Source organism: Bacillus rossius, assembly GCF_032445375.1.
Source record: "Bacillus rossius redtenbacheri isolate Brsri chromosome 4 unlocalized genomic scaffold, Brsri_v3 Brsri_v3_scf4_1, whole genome shotgun sequence".
NCBI lineage: Eukaryota > Metazoa > Arthropoda > Insecta > Phasmatodea > Bacillidae > Bacillus > Bacillus rossius.
The window spans coordinates 20,366,214-20,383,073 of NW_026962010.1; the positions used below are offsets into that span (position 1 = coordinate 20,366,214).

At 34.5% G+C, this 16,860-nt stretch overlaps 1 protein-coding gene across 12 annotated transcripts in view; it reads right to left on the bottom strand.

Moving 5' to 3' along the window:
* The window catches only part of LOC134541577 (E3 ubiquitin-protein ligase Nedd-4), a 122,924-nt gene that overhangs the window by 17,540 nt on the left and 88,524 nt on the right, over nucleotides 1-16,860 (bottom strand). For 7 of the 12 annotated variants that reach the window (XM_063385093.1, XM_063385095.1, XM_063385098.1 and 4 more), the window contains 5 exons: nucleotides 16,356-16,632; nucleotides 14,087-14,145; nucleotides 13,927-13,992; nucleotides 9,633-9,984; nucleotides 3,903-4,176 (listed from right to left, as the gene is read on the bottom strand). In XM_063385093.1, the coding sequence (XP_063241163.1) occupies nucleotides 3,903-4,176; nucleotides 9,633-9,984; nucleotides 13,927-13,992; nucleotides 14,087-14,145; nucleotides 16,356-16,632 (1,028 nt within the window). The remainder of the gene's footprint in view (nucleotides 1-3,902; nucleotides 4,177-9,632; nucleotides 9,985-13,926; nucleotides 13,993-14,086; nucleotides 14,146-16,355; nucleotides 16,633-16,860) is intronic. The other 5 variants (XM_063385103.1, XM_063385100.1, XM_063385099.1 and 2 more) reach the window with 1 other exon arrangement.

The following is a 16,860-nucleotide window of genomic DNA, read 5'->3' on the forward strand; positions in this document are numbered from 1 at the left end:
GCATTGCACAGGAAAGAAATAAAAAAAGTTAGAACAAAGAAATGCACTGTGCTACAATGTTGCAGTAGCACTTCCAAACCATGCAATGCAGTTCTGAAAAATAATTATTATTATTTTTACAAATTGTGGTATATACCTACTGAGAGTAGCAACAATACAATACCTATACACTAGAACCCCGATTTTATGTCTGCTCACGGTTCCACGGATTGCATTCGTAAAATCGGAAGTGGCCCCCCACCCCCACCCCCCAACCAAAGAAGAAAAAGTATTCGTTTAAATTTTAATCCAAATAAATCTGGTAGGTATTATTATTATTAGTGTATATTTGGTCTTAATAAATAAAATACTATTAAATATTAAATACTACTAATGCAACAAAAAAAATCTCCAGCCACAGCGAGTGAATTTGGAATCGGGCCCACCTCCCCAGCCCGCCGCACGGACAAGCATCCAATCACGCATGTGTATCTCTCTCGCATAGCAAACATTAAAAAGCATCTACTGTACGTGACAGCGTATCTAAAATTTAATCGTGCATAAATAGTTATTTCTTCCAGTTGTGAATACCATGCGAAATGTTAATACTAAAACGTGCTAGTAATTTTTTTAATACACCTATAAATTTTAGACATTTCTCATGTAAAATAGACAAGCTAAACATTTATTCAGCCCCCCCCCCCCCCCCTCATATTTTACCACCACTGATACTTTTCTCCTCTTCTCTTTTATTAATTCTGCCCAAAGACATGCCAGTATCCAATCATTACAAGAGAGATAGAGGGGTGAAAAGAGCAACAGAAGTACTATTGATTAGCATTTCTAGCTATCCCCTTATCAGTTTTTTTTATATATATATATATATATATATATATATATATATATATATATATATATATATATATATATATATATATATATATATATATATGTTGATATTTAACAGTTTAGTGTTAAAAATGTTTACGAAACAAAATTATTACCAGAACTGAGGGGAAGAAGCACATAGTTCAGAGCACTGTTCCATAAAAGTGATCATAGGTGTTTGTGGTTAAGAAAAACACTGAGCTGTAAAGAAAAATACATTCATTAAAACATACTGTATATTTCAGAGCAAGAAACCAGTTAATTTTTGAAAGCCATCAGAAATTATTTTCATTTGTCTTGGTTGCCGGAGATTAGCCGTAGTGGTGTGCTGGCAGCAAGGGGAGGACAATGGACTTTGAAGTTCCTACCACTTAGTGACGTCTTCACTGGACAGAGTCTCCTCCGTTCCCCTTCCAAATTGACTTCGCTCCCTCCCCTCTTTTTCCTTTCACTGTTCCTACCCCTCCACACATGCACAACTGTCGTCAATTAAGTCTGTGTGATTTGCAGGACGGTTCGTTCTTATTTAAACTGCTTTGGACAAGACAACATGCTGTGACATATTGTAGTTGTAGGTGGATAGTGTTTGAAGGTCAAAAAATTAAATAATTACCTTAGTTGGAAAATAATATGAAATTTGTTCTAAGCTATTCAATGGTGGATATGTACTTTGACTTAAAAATATTTTTAATACTTTCACTGCATGGGAAATGAGAAAATATTTAATTGATCATTAAGTAATATAAAAGAACATAAATATGCTATGTCCTAAGTTCTTAAAATGTTCCAAAAGTTTATAGACGTTTCCAAATTTTTCCAGGGTAAATAGTTACTTTGAAATTTACCTATGCCTATAGGCTGTGCCGAAAGGGATTTTATAAGTTGTCACATTAACTATCATTGCATTTTGGATTCTTGACTTAGGTCCGGCTGTTAAAGTTTAAAGTCTTGTGGGCCAATATAAATGTCTCTTGATTCCAAGACATTAACTTTTGTTGTTGAGTCATACAAAATATTGTTGACATGTGGATAATTTTTGTAAGGCTAGTAAAGCCAGAAAATACTTGAGCATGTGGGAATTACAGATTTTAGTCTGGCCTGCACAATCTCCAGACAGGAATCCAATATAGCATTTGTGAAATAATTTAAGGAGTTTGTTAGGCATTGTCATTCTCCTTCTAGTGACTTAAATCAGCATCTAATTATTCTTCGTGAAGATGTGTTTGCCTAGTGGGCGTCGCAATTATTTGTGAACAATGTACTTGAAAGACGATTGGACAGATTTGTTGCACATAATAAGACTTGTAGTGTGGGGACTTGAAAATGCACATATTTGTAGTACATAGCGTGCACTGTGTATTCCTTAGAGGGAACTCATCTAGTGTCTGCGAACACAGTGGTCACACTGCAGCTTCAACTGGATTCTCTTAATTTTCTTGTCAGGTTTCGTGATTAAAATTCTGCTCACCCGAGAATCGGGTGCAGGGGGAGGAAGTCGCTATTTAATTGCTTTTCTTTCTTCTATCATGCTCCACACGGTTCTGCGTCATGCATGATGGGTGAAAATATTGAAATGCAGGGGAAAGGTAAGTATAGTTTATTTGCAGTAAAATAAATATTTTTACGGCCCTGCTAAATTTTTCCATTCAAGAAATTCTGAAGTTTGTGAAATACAGTAGAAATACTGCTGTTTGACTAATAAACAAAGTGTACCTTAAATTTTTACGTTTGATGTCATTATAACTTTCACAGTATTGGTAGACATGGTGTCGCCTGAGCCTAAAAAATATTAATTTTAACAGGAATGGACTATACAGCACTGGGTGGTGTTTTGGTTTTCATCGCGAAGTGTGAGGGGGTTGAAGGATGTTGACAGTTTCTCATGCAGAAGGTTGTATGAGGGGAGGGAATGTTAAAGAGTGGGAAGACAAGTGTCTCTGGGAGGGATGAGCTTTAGTCTTGAAGAATGTGAATTGGGGGAGGGAAGAGGTAAGTTATACGACGTCACGTTGCCGCCGCTGCTACCAACCTGGCCAGAGGAGTTTCACGTGTGCCCACTTACATAGCAGAAGCTACCGTCACCACATTTTTAAATGTAATGTCTGATTTTTTTGTTCTTCTTATTGAAACATAAAAAATTAAAAAAAAAAAAAAAAAAACCACATTTAGTGTGTTAAAAAATAATGTATTTTTATATGCATTCGTAATGAATTTTTAAATTTATTCTGATTATTTATATTTTGGTGTCAACATTTCCAATTTCTCCACAGTTCCTCAGAATGTATTCGTAAAATCGCTGCTTTGTTAAATCCAGGATTTGTAAAATCCAAGTTCTATGTATGCTAAAAGTAGCGAAAATACAATACCAATACTTACTAAGAGTAGCAACAATACAATACCTAAACTTAGTCCTTGTGACCTAGCAAAATAGTTCTCATCAATTTTTAACCAATATTGAATAGGAATCAAATAAACTTATTACATGTAGTATAGTTTTATAGGTGTGGTAAATAAGCTGCAAAATCAATAATCAAAAGTTGAAAGTAATAATTAATACTAAATATGATCTTTAAAACACTCACACAAAATAACATGGGACTACAGAAAAATGTGTACTATTTAAGAAAATTAAAAATCTATATTTATGAAAAGGAGATTTTCTATATAATTTACAGATGTACACACCATGACATTTATTATGATTAATTGTTTGATTCTAATTAATAAAACAGGGTTAAGGATACATCAAATTTATCTGTATATGTGTATTATAAGAAAATAAGGTATAGAAAACTGATTTGCATACTAAATGCAGTTAGGGAATGTCAATATTAATTAAATACAAAAAATTATTTTTACAGATTATCAAACCACAAACAAAATGCCACAGTAATTTAAAAAAAACATTCCAAGAAATGTCTGACTGCCTGACTGGGCTTTGATCACAGTTAAATTTTGAATTCTCACCAAACAGCAGTCATATCATCACAATTGTCCTCATTACAATCAAATTCTACATGAACAACTGAACGTACCTTATATATTCATCTTTGTTTTCGTTGGTAAGAGGAATGTTTGCACCGTCCGCCTTCAGCTCCCTCTGAGAAAAATGGCCGAAGCTCTCTTCATCCACACAAAACGTAAGTTCTAGTTCACTAGGATCATTCTCCTTTATCCACAAGAGGGAGTTGTAATACTCTGAATCCACACTCTCCATATCCTTCAAGTCTATCGCTTTCCCAAGCATCATCTTGTAAAATGGACGGATAAAGAAGGCTGAAACATACATAAATGGACGGATAAAGAAGGCTGAAACATACATAAAGAAATCAAGAAATATAAAGTTCACAACAAGTACAGCTTCATCTTGTGTCAACATGCAAAATATACTTCTTTAGAAAATAGAATACACATAAAATTTGAAACCCAAAACAATAAAAATAACTGCCAAATTCACTGACATATTTTTTTTCTTTCAGTTTTTTTCCTTAACATACATACAAAACACACAAACTAAAAAATAAATAAAACATTGTTTAAATCAACTACTGGTATGGATCCCCAATGTCCATCAGTGGTTTCCCGAGTTCATTCACTCCCTTATTCTCCTCTTCCGTTCTTTCAAATTCCTTTCGCTCAGTGAGGCGTCCTTCATTGTCAGCCGAGCATTTCTAGATCATAGTCACCCGGCAGCTGGCAGTACGAGTCACTGGAGGATTTGCTTTGCTATTACACTGTTATATTTCCTGTAGGGCCTAGTAGTGTGTAACGAATATTCACATTCTCAAATATTCACATATTTCTTGACATTCACATTCAAAAAATTCCTGCGAATATTTTGCAAATCGGAATATCAGGAAAAATCCTCTTTTATGTGAAAATAATATTAGATACAACAAAAAAAAAAAAAAAAGAATTTCTTAGCATTTTTATTAGATACGATTTTTCCTTACTCCTTACTCCTTACTCCAGCACAATCATTTCACTTACACCTATCCCTCACTTAGCATGTCTTCATTTAGCGCGATGTTAATTTTACTGCCCCAGTCTCGAAGAGCACGTATTTAAATTTCAGTTAGCACGAAATCTCCACAGGCAAAAAAAAAAGTTGAGCACGACGCCACAAAGTCTGTTTCAACTGCTGTATACAACAGATGTGCCGTGGGATACAGTTAGCCAAACAAGGGGGAAAGAGATGCGCGCGAAGATCTGACTACGCTATTGGCTGTTGTACAAACATCAGCTATGGCAAGTTAAATTGCGGCTATGGAGTGTAAAAGACCAAATGTTTTTACGTCCGTGTTTTTACGTCCGCGCATATGCCGCCGTACCATACAGTTGTCGCCTGGCCAAAGACCGGGCCTTTAACTCAGTCTAGCCATTGGCAAGGAATTCACACAAACAAAAGCAACATCTGCCCATTCAGCTGCCGGTAACTGTACCTGCTTGATCACTCATAATGCATAGTGTTCAAGTATTTGAGACAAAACTAGAAGTATTACGGCGCGCAGATTGACATGAAGGCCACGCTTATGTTGGTCGCGCTTTAGTTTTAAGTAAGTCAACTGTGAGCACAATTTTCTTTTAAAGATGTTTTTAAACGTTATAACCTTCATCTGTTAGTCTGCGTCGGCGCAGTGTACCGTTTATAAAAAGCTAGCCAGCGTTAGTTGGCATAATTCATGTTTGGCTATGTTGCTTCCCATATAGAAACCGCACACATAGTCGAATATCGATACTGATATCTTGCCGATTGAATGCAACGTGCGCTCTCTGTCTTGTGCCGAGTTAACTACATTTGATAGCCCGCACTATTTTGTGGTGTGTACTACGACGATAGTTATGCATTAGTTCAGGCTCGCATTTGGTTATTAATATTTTAGTTTTTCTATTTAAAGTTGAAGAAATGTTTTTGTTGCATGACTTATGAATTTTAATTGTTTGGCATGCTTTTTTATATTCTACTTTTTAATTTTTGAAAAATTAAAATGTAACTATCCGGACAGTAATATCGGCTTCACTCTCAGTAAAGGATGGTTTGGAAAGATATGCGATGTGAGTTGAAGCTCAGGCCTGAGCGGACAAGTACATAACCACATATCTCCTGTTACACGGTGTCGTATTTGTCATACAAAGTGCGATAGGAGGCATATAAAGATTGATGATGTGACATATTTATAGTTGAGTATTATTCCACGCATTTATATTACGTAAAGTATATTTTCCTAGACAATTTAGGAACATATTAATTAAATTAGCCTTGCTATAATGGAAACTAATGCTTCAGAATACGCAATTACGAATAACACGAGCATTTTTAGGAACAAATTAGTCGTGCTCAAGTGAGGGATAGGTGTACTGTACTATCAACTGCCAAAGACTTTACCATTCTATTATCCCACTGTTTGGTTAGTTCGACACATTTCTGAAGCGACATCTGTTTAATGGCAGATTTAGTACTTTGTTGGGAAGACGATGCCAAAGCAAGTGTTCTAACTGAATTTTGTTTTCTTTTTTCACATATTTCCAATTCACAAAACCCAGTTTTATTTATAGACTTCAAATGATTTCTCATAGCCGTTGTAGTTCTTAATTTTCGATAACATTGATTGTAACACAGCTTGCATCTAGCTTATCACTAGAAATTGATTTACTCATCTTAACAAATCATCACTAATCACACTGTAACCTCAAAATTCACTTGTTTTCTATCTGTCATTAAACTATTTGCTTATTCTGGATCAGTTTGGCGATTCCCGGAATAAGATGCAAACGGTGATCAATATGTGGTCACTGGCGGATGAACGATTCTCCCTTCAAACAATTGAGCAGGTAGTGGATGTTTTTTTGCACTTTGTTTACATTAAGAACATTTTCCACCATTGAGTTAAACAATTTTGCAAAGCATGTCCACTCCCAGCAGTTTCCATAGAACACAGGTAGTAGTAACGTTGGCATGCCAATGATAGCATGTAGCAGACTGGAAGTACACATAATCTTCTGCTTGATAAAGCAGTTACCTGTTTTTGGATTTTGTTGTATGCTTTCCTTATTCCAGAAATACAAACTTGTACATCGAAAAACCTACTTCACTTCTTCCATATTTACATTTTCGGCTGGTGGATTTGAACACAACGTACAATAGTTTGCCAATACTTATTTCTTTTGTTGATCAATTCTTGAACAGTTATTTAAATATCCTTGATTTTGGAAGAGTCCTCAAATACTGATTCGTAAATTTCTCTCGCCTTGCCAGCTTGGTCAAAAAAGAAAATAAAGAAAATTACATATTGTAGTTTAGGCATTGCTGCCACTATCTTGTGAGTTGTACTTTTGCGCAACATTGAATGAATATTTTATAGTTAACACAGAACAATTTTGAATGCATTGTCTTCACTTTTCTAAATCGTGCTAATATTTTACATTCGAGCAGAAAGAATTATAGTCCAACCAGACACTTCCAAACTCCTGCACACATGTCCATAGCTCACAAAGGTGCTTCCTACACACGCACTGTTTATACCCTTAACTTCCTCGTCGGTCGAAAAATTACAAATACTGAAGTTACATAAACCTGAGCAGGAGGACCAAAATGTTGAGTGTGAACATGAACCAACCACTTTCCAACGCCATGATTGTTCACAGTGGTTCACAAAAAAATAAGTAACATGGCGGTACGTGACCTATTGAAAAAACCAAACTTAATTATAACCTTGTTCACAAACATTGGTACCAAACAATATTCTTCAGGATTTATACATGTATTATTTCTATTCTCTGCTATTAAACCTTTGAAGTGAAATTGTGAATTTCTACTTAACATAAATATATATTTATTTTCATAGTATTTCCAACTTAAAATGTCCCAATGTTCAGAAATTTTCTAATTTATGTTGGACTAAGTTATACTGTATGGAACTTGTTTCTACAATGTCAAACTGGAATAACTGATATAAAATTTAACAGAAGTCATTTTATGCTTGTGTTTGTTAAATAAAGCATTAAATGTACAGGAAACTCAATTTTGTTTACCACTGCTCAGAGTTAAAACACTGTAATTTAAGTTATTTATGTCCAGATTCCAATTACTGAGATGTTATGAGTTTGTTTATGCAGAATCTCACTACCATAATTTCAAAACTCAAATTTCACTACCCTAATATAACTTCTCAGCTCAAGAACATCTCAAAGCAGTTATCAACAAGGCCGCCTCAACAAAGAATGTTCTAAGATTGTGTTGTTCTATTCATTGAAATGGAATGTGTATGTTCCATAGTCGTGTCTCAACAGCCATCTCCATGGCGTCTCATCGTTGCTGAGCCTGAGGTTAAGACAGCGAATAAGACAGTCTTTGTCAAGATCGCTGGAGAGAGGACTTCAGATCAACTTGTTTGGCTGGCAATTTGGGATACTTAGCAACATCAATAACCTAAATTATTAAATTTCCAATAAATAATTTGGAAAACTTGGAAGCTGTCTTGTCTGCATTATAAATTACATGTTATGCTTTGAAAAAAGCCTAAGCATTTGCATATAATTAAAAAACATATAAATGGTAAATATTTATTTATAAGCAAATAAAGAACAAGTTTCTGTTTGATGCAGAAAGTCAAAATATTGATATATCTAAGTTCAAGAAGAAAAATACGGAAGTCAATAAGGCACTGTGTTTTTAATGGTAAGTGCTCTAGTTGGGTTAAAGGTAGGATCCAAACCACTTCCAAATATTCTTTCTTTTTTCCAGTTACAATTTTTTTGAACAATAATACATTTTAGTTATTTCTCAAATAAAGCAATTTTCAGGTCATACTTATAAATATTCAACCAGGTGGTACATTCTTCAATTAAAAAAACTTAATTTTTCGGGGAATCAAAATTTTAATCTTGAAATTTCCAATTGTATGAACAATAAGTTATTTCAGTATATTATTTCTGGAATATTTATAAATTTTCCAAATTATTAACTATTAAGAGATAGTGGGGTGGCGTCTAAAGATAATATCAGAATCAGCTCACCCATCTACTTCGAAACTGCTATTTTAAAACATGTTGGAAAGGTAACATAAACTTCTCTTTTTCACAGGTTGAAAGATTCTTAAGCCCATGCATGAATGCATAATATTATATCACAAATATTATGTCCAAAAATAAAAACCAAAGAGCAATCACACTGCTGCAAATAAACTGAAGATAGACACGTTAATTGGGTGGCTGCCAGTTCCCGGGACATTTACAAAAAAGAGAGGGAGGGAAAACCGTCAACACTATCACATGGTGTAACACATACATATGCACACATACATTTGTTCTCTCTATCTCTCTGGCTGGTTTATTTTTAAATTTTCCTCTCCTCTCCCTGCAGCACAGCAGACGCGTCACTTGCCGGCACTGCGACCGGTCAGGCAGCACACTGTCAACTAACTGTGCTGTTCACGGAGCTTCACGCGACTGCCGAGATATTTTGATTTAATAATTTATACTTCCTCGTGGAGTTATATTTATTGACAAACCGACATAGGTTAGTTATTTTCAAAAATTTTAAACCCCACAGTACAATATTATTACTTTTTAACACAAAACCTGCGTATGGATTGCAGAACATTTTTTTTACAATTAAAATCAGCAAAAAATATGTCACCCATAGGCGGGTAAATACGGTAGTGAAATAACAAAATGAACACTTCTTAACTTTCCTACAAACCTTTCTAGTGCATGACTGCTGATAAACAGGAGCAAAGAGAAATTCGCCGACCGTGAGCACTCACCATCGAGCAGCTTGCCGTGGTACACGGCCATCCCTGCTATCCGGCCGATGAACTTGAAGTAGGTGAGGTGCTCCTCGTTGCACAGCCCCGAGAAGGGGTTGATCTGCAGCGTGTAGTTGTCCATGGCGGAGTACTCGAACAGGCCATAGTACGGGTTGAACATCTCCTTGGAGAGCAGGAAGAACCACTCGCGGGCCAGCCCCCCGTAGTCCAGCCCCACCTCCCCCTCAAACTCCACCCACAGCTTCGTCTTCAGCAGGTCCATGCGGTTCACGCTGCTGATGATGCGGTACGAGTCCTCGAAGATGTGTGCCCTCCGCACCTTGATCTCAAACTTGTTTGGAACGTTGTTCTGCAGCACAACACAATCACCCACCACTAACACAAAACACTCTTCATTGAACAATGAAAACAAAAACAAGTGAGGCACCAATATGAGTTTACCGGTTACCAAGTCAAATACAGATTGTTTAACTAAAAAGGCTAATCTCCTATTAAGTTACTAACTACCAGTGCATTATTTTGGCAAGTAGGTAAATAACAAACAGGTACACTAACATACATTTTCAAGATCTATACTAATGATAAAATTGTTTGAGGTAAAATCTATACATTGGATGAAATAAAACTATTGGAAATGCCTATTTACATTATTCATAACTCAAGAATATAGTTTTTTTAAATGTTTGTTTGTTTTCTTGTGTTTATCTGTTCTGGCTTTAATCGAAAATTACTTGAATATTGATAAAACTTTTTTTATTAGTAAGATCTCTAGCTAACTTTAACACTAGGCTATATATAATTACAGAATTTCACACCTAATGAGGTTAAAAATGGGTAGATATGGTTTAACGATAATTATATCTCCAAAGATAATCAAGCATACGGAAAAATATTGGGTATCAATAATAAATGTACAATAACTACCAACCAAAATTTCACAAATGCAAAATTCAACCCCTAAGTGATTTCAAAGGGGTAATTAAAGTTTAAAAAAAAATGCATACTTCTGAATCTTTTAGAACTAAAGGTAAGAAATTAAGAACGTAGTATATATTTTTTCCCCTTTAATCAAAATTCATCCTTTAAGGAGGTATAAAGGGGGTAGTTTTTGATTTGTTTTAAAAAATAAAATCTCTGAAACTGATAAAAAAAAGACAAAAATATATATTTTATAAAAATAATAATAAAAAAATTATTCATACCATTTTGCGAGATTCTTCATGTAAGGAGTGTAAAGGGGATAAGTTTGGTTTTAAGAAAAAAAATCATAATTCCAAATCTACAGCTAAGGTAAGAAACTAAAAATGAACAATAGTACTATAAGGTTACAAATTGTAATTTTTAAATGTTTCTAAATTCAACCTTTTAGGGGATGAAAAAAGGGGGGAAAATGATTTTGAGATAGTTAATTATGCCTTCGAAGCTAATCAAGCACAAGGAAACACATTAGGTAACAAAAACACAAAAAAAAAAAAAAAAAAAAATTGGTTGTCTGTAAAGTTGGTTTACGGACGATAGTTTAACGTGCCGACGTCATAACAAAACATTGATGAAATGATTGATCCAGAAGAAAAGGAAATATCATATTCGGCCTGAGACTGAGCCGTAATAGGTTTTTGCAACCAAACCATTTAGGCATTAAAAATATTATATTCTTTGAGGAAGAAATTTTTTTTTTAATTTTTCTATCTTTTGTATGATAAAATCAACCTCTGCATACATTTATGAATAAAATTGAATCATTTTTATTGAGTTATCACTATTTTGTATGGATACAAAGGAGTGAAATGAAATGTACAATTTAATTAATAAATTTACTTTTATTTGCATTCATTAATTCAAATATATTTATTACTTTTGAAATGTTGCGTGTGCCGTATTTATTTTTACAAGTAAAAAAAAAAAGGTTCGCAGCTGCCGGGATTCAAACCGACAACCTTTGGATTGGAAGATAGCGGTGCTGACCGCACGGCCACGAGGCCATACTTGAAAAATAACAGTTTCAGATATTATATATATATTTATAAAAATTTTGTTCACGGTAGGGGAATAATATTATTTCTTTTTTTAACACGATTTTATAACAAATACGCATCCCAAATACACCAAAGTTATTTATAATGTGTTACAATATTTATTAAAACATTGTGAAAAAGATCCCGGGTGTAATTTGAATTATTATGTGTAACTGTAAAACACCATTGTTGGTTCAAAACGTATTTGAATATTCAACATTACTTTTAAATAACCGTAATGATTGTGCTGAAAATCGGTGCACGATCATTAAATTACATAATATTAATAATTAAAATGACGAAAATATGATTGAAAAGTCAAATCGATGGTTGTTCCAATCGAGTGGAAGAGAGATGCCACGCATGCGTACAATGAGCAACCAGGACACATCCGTAGTGGGACATCTGTAGTGGGACACTTTTTCGTGCGTGCAGCCGGCGTTCATCGATTTATTAGATGTTGTCACGTCAAAAAAAAAAAAAAAACACTATTTTACCATTTTGCAAAATTCAACTCCTAAGGGGTGTAAAAAGGATAAGTATTGTTATTAAAAGGAAAATGTATACTTCCAAATTCAGAATTATAGGCATATTTTATTTCATTTATCAAAATTCGTCCTAGAAGGGGTGAAAAGGGGGTAAGCTTTGATTTATTTTAAAAAATTGTATCCTCAAAGAAAATCAAGCTGGAGGTAAGAAACTGAGCACAAATAACATATAAAGGTTACCTTGGATGTTTTTATATTTTCTCGAAATTTGACCACAAAGAGGGTGAAACAAGGGTACGTGAGTTTTTATAATATAAAATCATATATCTAATCAAATTACATGGGAGGTAAGAAACTGAGCAAGAATAACATACATTACATTACTTCATAGTTGATTACCTTTACAATTTTGCTATTTTCAACTGCTAACAGCTGAAAAGAAGTTTTTTTTTTAAATTATAAAAGTCATAATTTTAAAGATAATCGAGTGAGATGAGAGTTTTTTGCTATGATTTATAAACATACAAAATCTAACAAATGCAATTTTACTCTTTCTGAAATTCTACATCTAGAGATGGAAAGGTTGTAAATGTGGTTTATAACATAAAAATAATACCAAATATTTCAATCTAACTTTATTTAAGATACTGGCCATTATTAATAAACATGTCTTAAGCATTCTAACCAACAAACCAAAAGCACCAAAACGTAAACAAACAAGTGTTTAAAGAATGTTCCATAATCACTATGTTGTACAACAATACCATCACTAAAAGTTTCTCTATTACCTAATTGATTGTATTCGTAACAGCACTGTGATTGCTGGAAACATAAAGTTAATACAAGCAATGGTTGTTCTGTATCCAAAGATTTTATATTGTGCGCTCAAACTTTGTGTAGCTTTATCCATGGCGGGATTTAAAGTAACATGGGAGAAAAAACATACATATGTGGTTGTTGGTAATAAAACCTGAAAAGTCTAAGTTATAGAACTAATTTTCTCAAACGTCAATAAATTAATGTGTAAACTTGGAGTGAAAAAATTAGTTGACACAATTAGCTGTAAATAAAATGAAGTGAATATTAAGTATATAAATTCAAAATATACATACTCACCATATGGTATTTCATACCAATGAATACAATTGAAGCAATTTATGATCACAACTAATCACACCAGTAGTAAAACATGAGCATTTAAATTAATTTTACTCATTAAATAATTAAAGAAGATAATTTAAAACCTTGCTTCTAAAATCAGTTTTTATAAACAATTATAGACATATTCGGGCATAAATATTATGGTATCCAAATTCCCAGAAAACATTGCCAATGTTACATTATATACTTATATGGCAGAATACGCACATGAATTCAAAGATCTGTGATTGTAAATACTCCTAGAAATAGCAGCAACAGGTGTTTATGACAAATTTAGTGCCATTTTGTAAGGCTTTCAATAAGAAAACTTATTTCTAAAAGATTTCCAACATAATAACTAATTGTTAAGTTGGTAATTTATGTAGTATTAAATAAATATTCTTTATCTATGTTAAATTAATAATGCTATGATTTGAGTTTTAAAAAGGGGCTATGGACCTTATCACGTATCATTAAAATGCTGATAAAACTGGATGCTAAGAAACCAAATTTACATATGTTATATTATCTTAACTGTTGTTACAATTTACTTGGTTTTGTGTGCACAATATATTGTATTGTACATATAGCATAGGCCTATTAGGTAAGTGTCGTAATGAATGAGATTCAAAACAATTGAATACTTACTGGTTTCCGCAGCTGTGATTTCAAGTATTCATATTTCCTCTTGTAATCACGAGAGTAGGGCACAGCCTGAAATTGAAAACAAAATTATAAAACAATGCTTTGCTTATGACAGAACCTAAGAAATAAATTTTAAAAATTCCAGTGTTAATTTTTCACTTACTGGTCCAGCAATTTGAGGATTCGATAACCTGGGATCTTCCCACTGTGTACTTCTTGTGTCTAGACATAACAGATACAATGTAATGACAATGGCATGAATACAATCAATTTGTTACAAGTTACTTGTACCTAACATACATGTTGAGTTCTTTGAGTACAGAAGTCCATTTTTACTTGGTGGGTTAAGTAAATGGAAAAAAAGTTTTTCATAAATGTTTATGAATAGTTCTTGCAAATAAAGTAGATAGTGCAAATAAAAAGTTAAAGGTAAAAATACCTATATTTTATCACATGGTTATGAACTATAACACTTATAAAATTACAATACAAACACAACTTAAGGCAGCCAGAATTATTTGACCTCACTCATGAACTATGCAGAAGATAGAAGTCAAACCCATGATCCCTGGCACACAAGCAAAATGTCCTCGAGATCATGACAACTGATGTTATTTAAACAAATTAATTTCAGGATTTGATAAATATACTACATACCAACACAACAAAAGTCAAAATTAGCAATATTGTCAAATTTAATTTTTTTTTCCCCCTTCAATTCAAATTCTTGCACTAGAAGCATCAGGTGTTACTTAATTAATTTAAGAACCAATCTAACCCACTAACAGTTAATCACATCACTTAGTTGAAGTTTGAACTACAGTCAACAATAAAATTATATCAAAATACATGTCTTTCTATAAATCATTTTATAAATCAAAATGGAAATTTTTAAATTAAAAAAAAAAATTATAATCTTAATTGCTGAAACCATATTTTAAGTTTTAATCTGATATTTTTTCTAATAAATTTAATAAAAATTTAAATGAAACAACACTGGCAAATATTTACTTTTACCAGAAAGTTCTGTGTTAACTGTAACTGTGTGGATCTAACATAGGATTTAAAATGATCAGATATTTAAATGATCAGATATTTAAATGATCAGATATTTAAAAGTGTGTTGTCTGCTAGTCTGGCGAGGGAGTGCATCAGCAGTTCAAATGCGAGAGGGAAAACAGAAGTGCCTGAAGGGTATTGTTCTTGATGCAGTGCCACCCGTGTACTACACTCGTTTCCACAAAGACCTGGCTCACAAGGGGCATGCTCTGGATTCTAATACACGTGGGCTCTTAGAGCGTCCCACACACCTTGCTGCAAACCTCACTCCCATGTGGTCAAACAATAACACATGGATTCGAAAACACGCCGTTCTTGTCCACGCTGCGATCCTACAAGCTCCCTCTATGACCCTACAGCACGCTATCAAATCAGAGAGGTGACTGAACAAAGCCACGTGCTCAGCTACCGAAGGAGAGCGGCAGAGGAGACACCAGCGGACAGAAGATGAGTTGGGCGAGAATGGCAGTTGGCACAACGGGTGTGCACAAGGGTTGCCACAGTTACAAAATGACACGTACTGCATGTCAATTCCATCATCCCCACCTCTCTTCATGTTTGGCTTTAGCAACATAAATGCACAGCCATGACAGTCACAACTAAACTAGAGCTGCCATGTGGATGCTTTACCTACGAACTTTGGGCTACCAACCCTACCAACAAAGTGGATAACCCCTTCGTTGCTTTCGTGCCCACATGCATGTTTTACACAAAAATAAAAAATAAATAAATAAAAAAAAATATATTTGTTTAATTTAATGCTTTACTTCACGTAATTTGCATGATCTTAGAGGGAATGAACAATGTCTCAAAAATAAAAAATCTCAACACTTCAAGAAAAAAAATTGATGTGAATCATGTGCACGAAAAAGAAAAACTATTAACCCAGCTGTGGAAGAAACAAGATTATTTAAAATTGTATTTCTTGAAAAAAATGTGATGCAGAGGGTTTGAAAATAAGTGAAATTGAAACTCATATGTAGTACTCTGTGTGTGATCATGTGATGTGTATGTGAAGATGGATAAGTTTTAGGTAAACTTTGTTGTTATAGTATTCCATTAATTTTTTTTATTTTCTTTAGGTGAGGTTAAGGATAACAATTTATTTCTGAATATAGGACGCTTCTGGCCGTCCGTTACTACAAAGTTTTACGTATGATAGATAGCTAACCCCATTACTGGTTATAGTGAAACATTTCCATGACTTTTGTTACCATACTAAATTTTTGTTAATTTCATTACTTCTTTGTGACTTATAGACCTCCTGCTTTAAAAACAGACAACCGAAAAACTTTTTGCATCAAAGAAAACCTTCAAGCTTTTCTCTTTCGCAAAGCACAAACTACACGAAGGTATAAATGTGTGTGACGCACTGTGGTCGATGAAGAATATCCTGCCGTCCGTGTGCACGCGCTCCTCCCAGCCCTCGGGCAGCGGGCCCAGCTCGTCCTCCGGCCGCCGGCTGGGCGGCTGGCTCTGGTTGGGCATGGGGCTGGCCCTCCCCGTGCGCGGGTCCACCCACGTGGTCGTGCGCTCGTTGTGGTCGATGAAGAACATGCGGCCGTTGGGGGCCACCTGCATCGTCCAGCCGGAGGGCAGGCCCTCCCCGCTGGCCCCCGGCGCAGGTCCTCGCTGCTCCGGCTGAGGCGGCTGCCACACGCAGTTACTTCACAGCATCACCACAACTGTTTGTAAAGTACTTTACATCTACACACTCTTACGAAATTCAAAAACCTCGTGGAGAAATGAAGCAAACAAATTTTTAAATACAATCAAAACATGTTTCTTGTGCTGGACTACTGAATTGCCTATTCTTGCGACAGAATGTCACAAATGATACCAAATAAATAGTGTTGGGGGAGGGGGGAGGTTTCATTG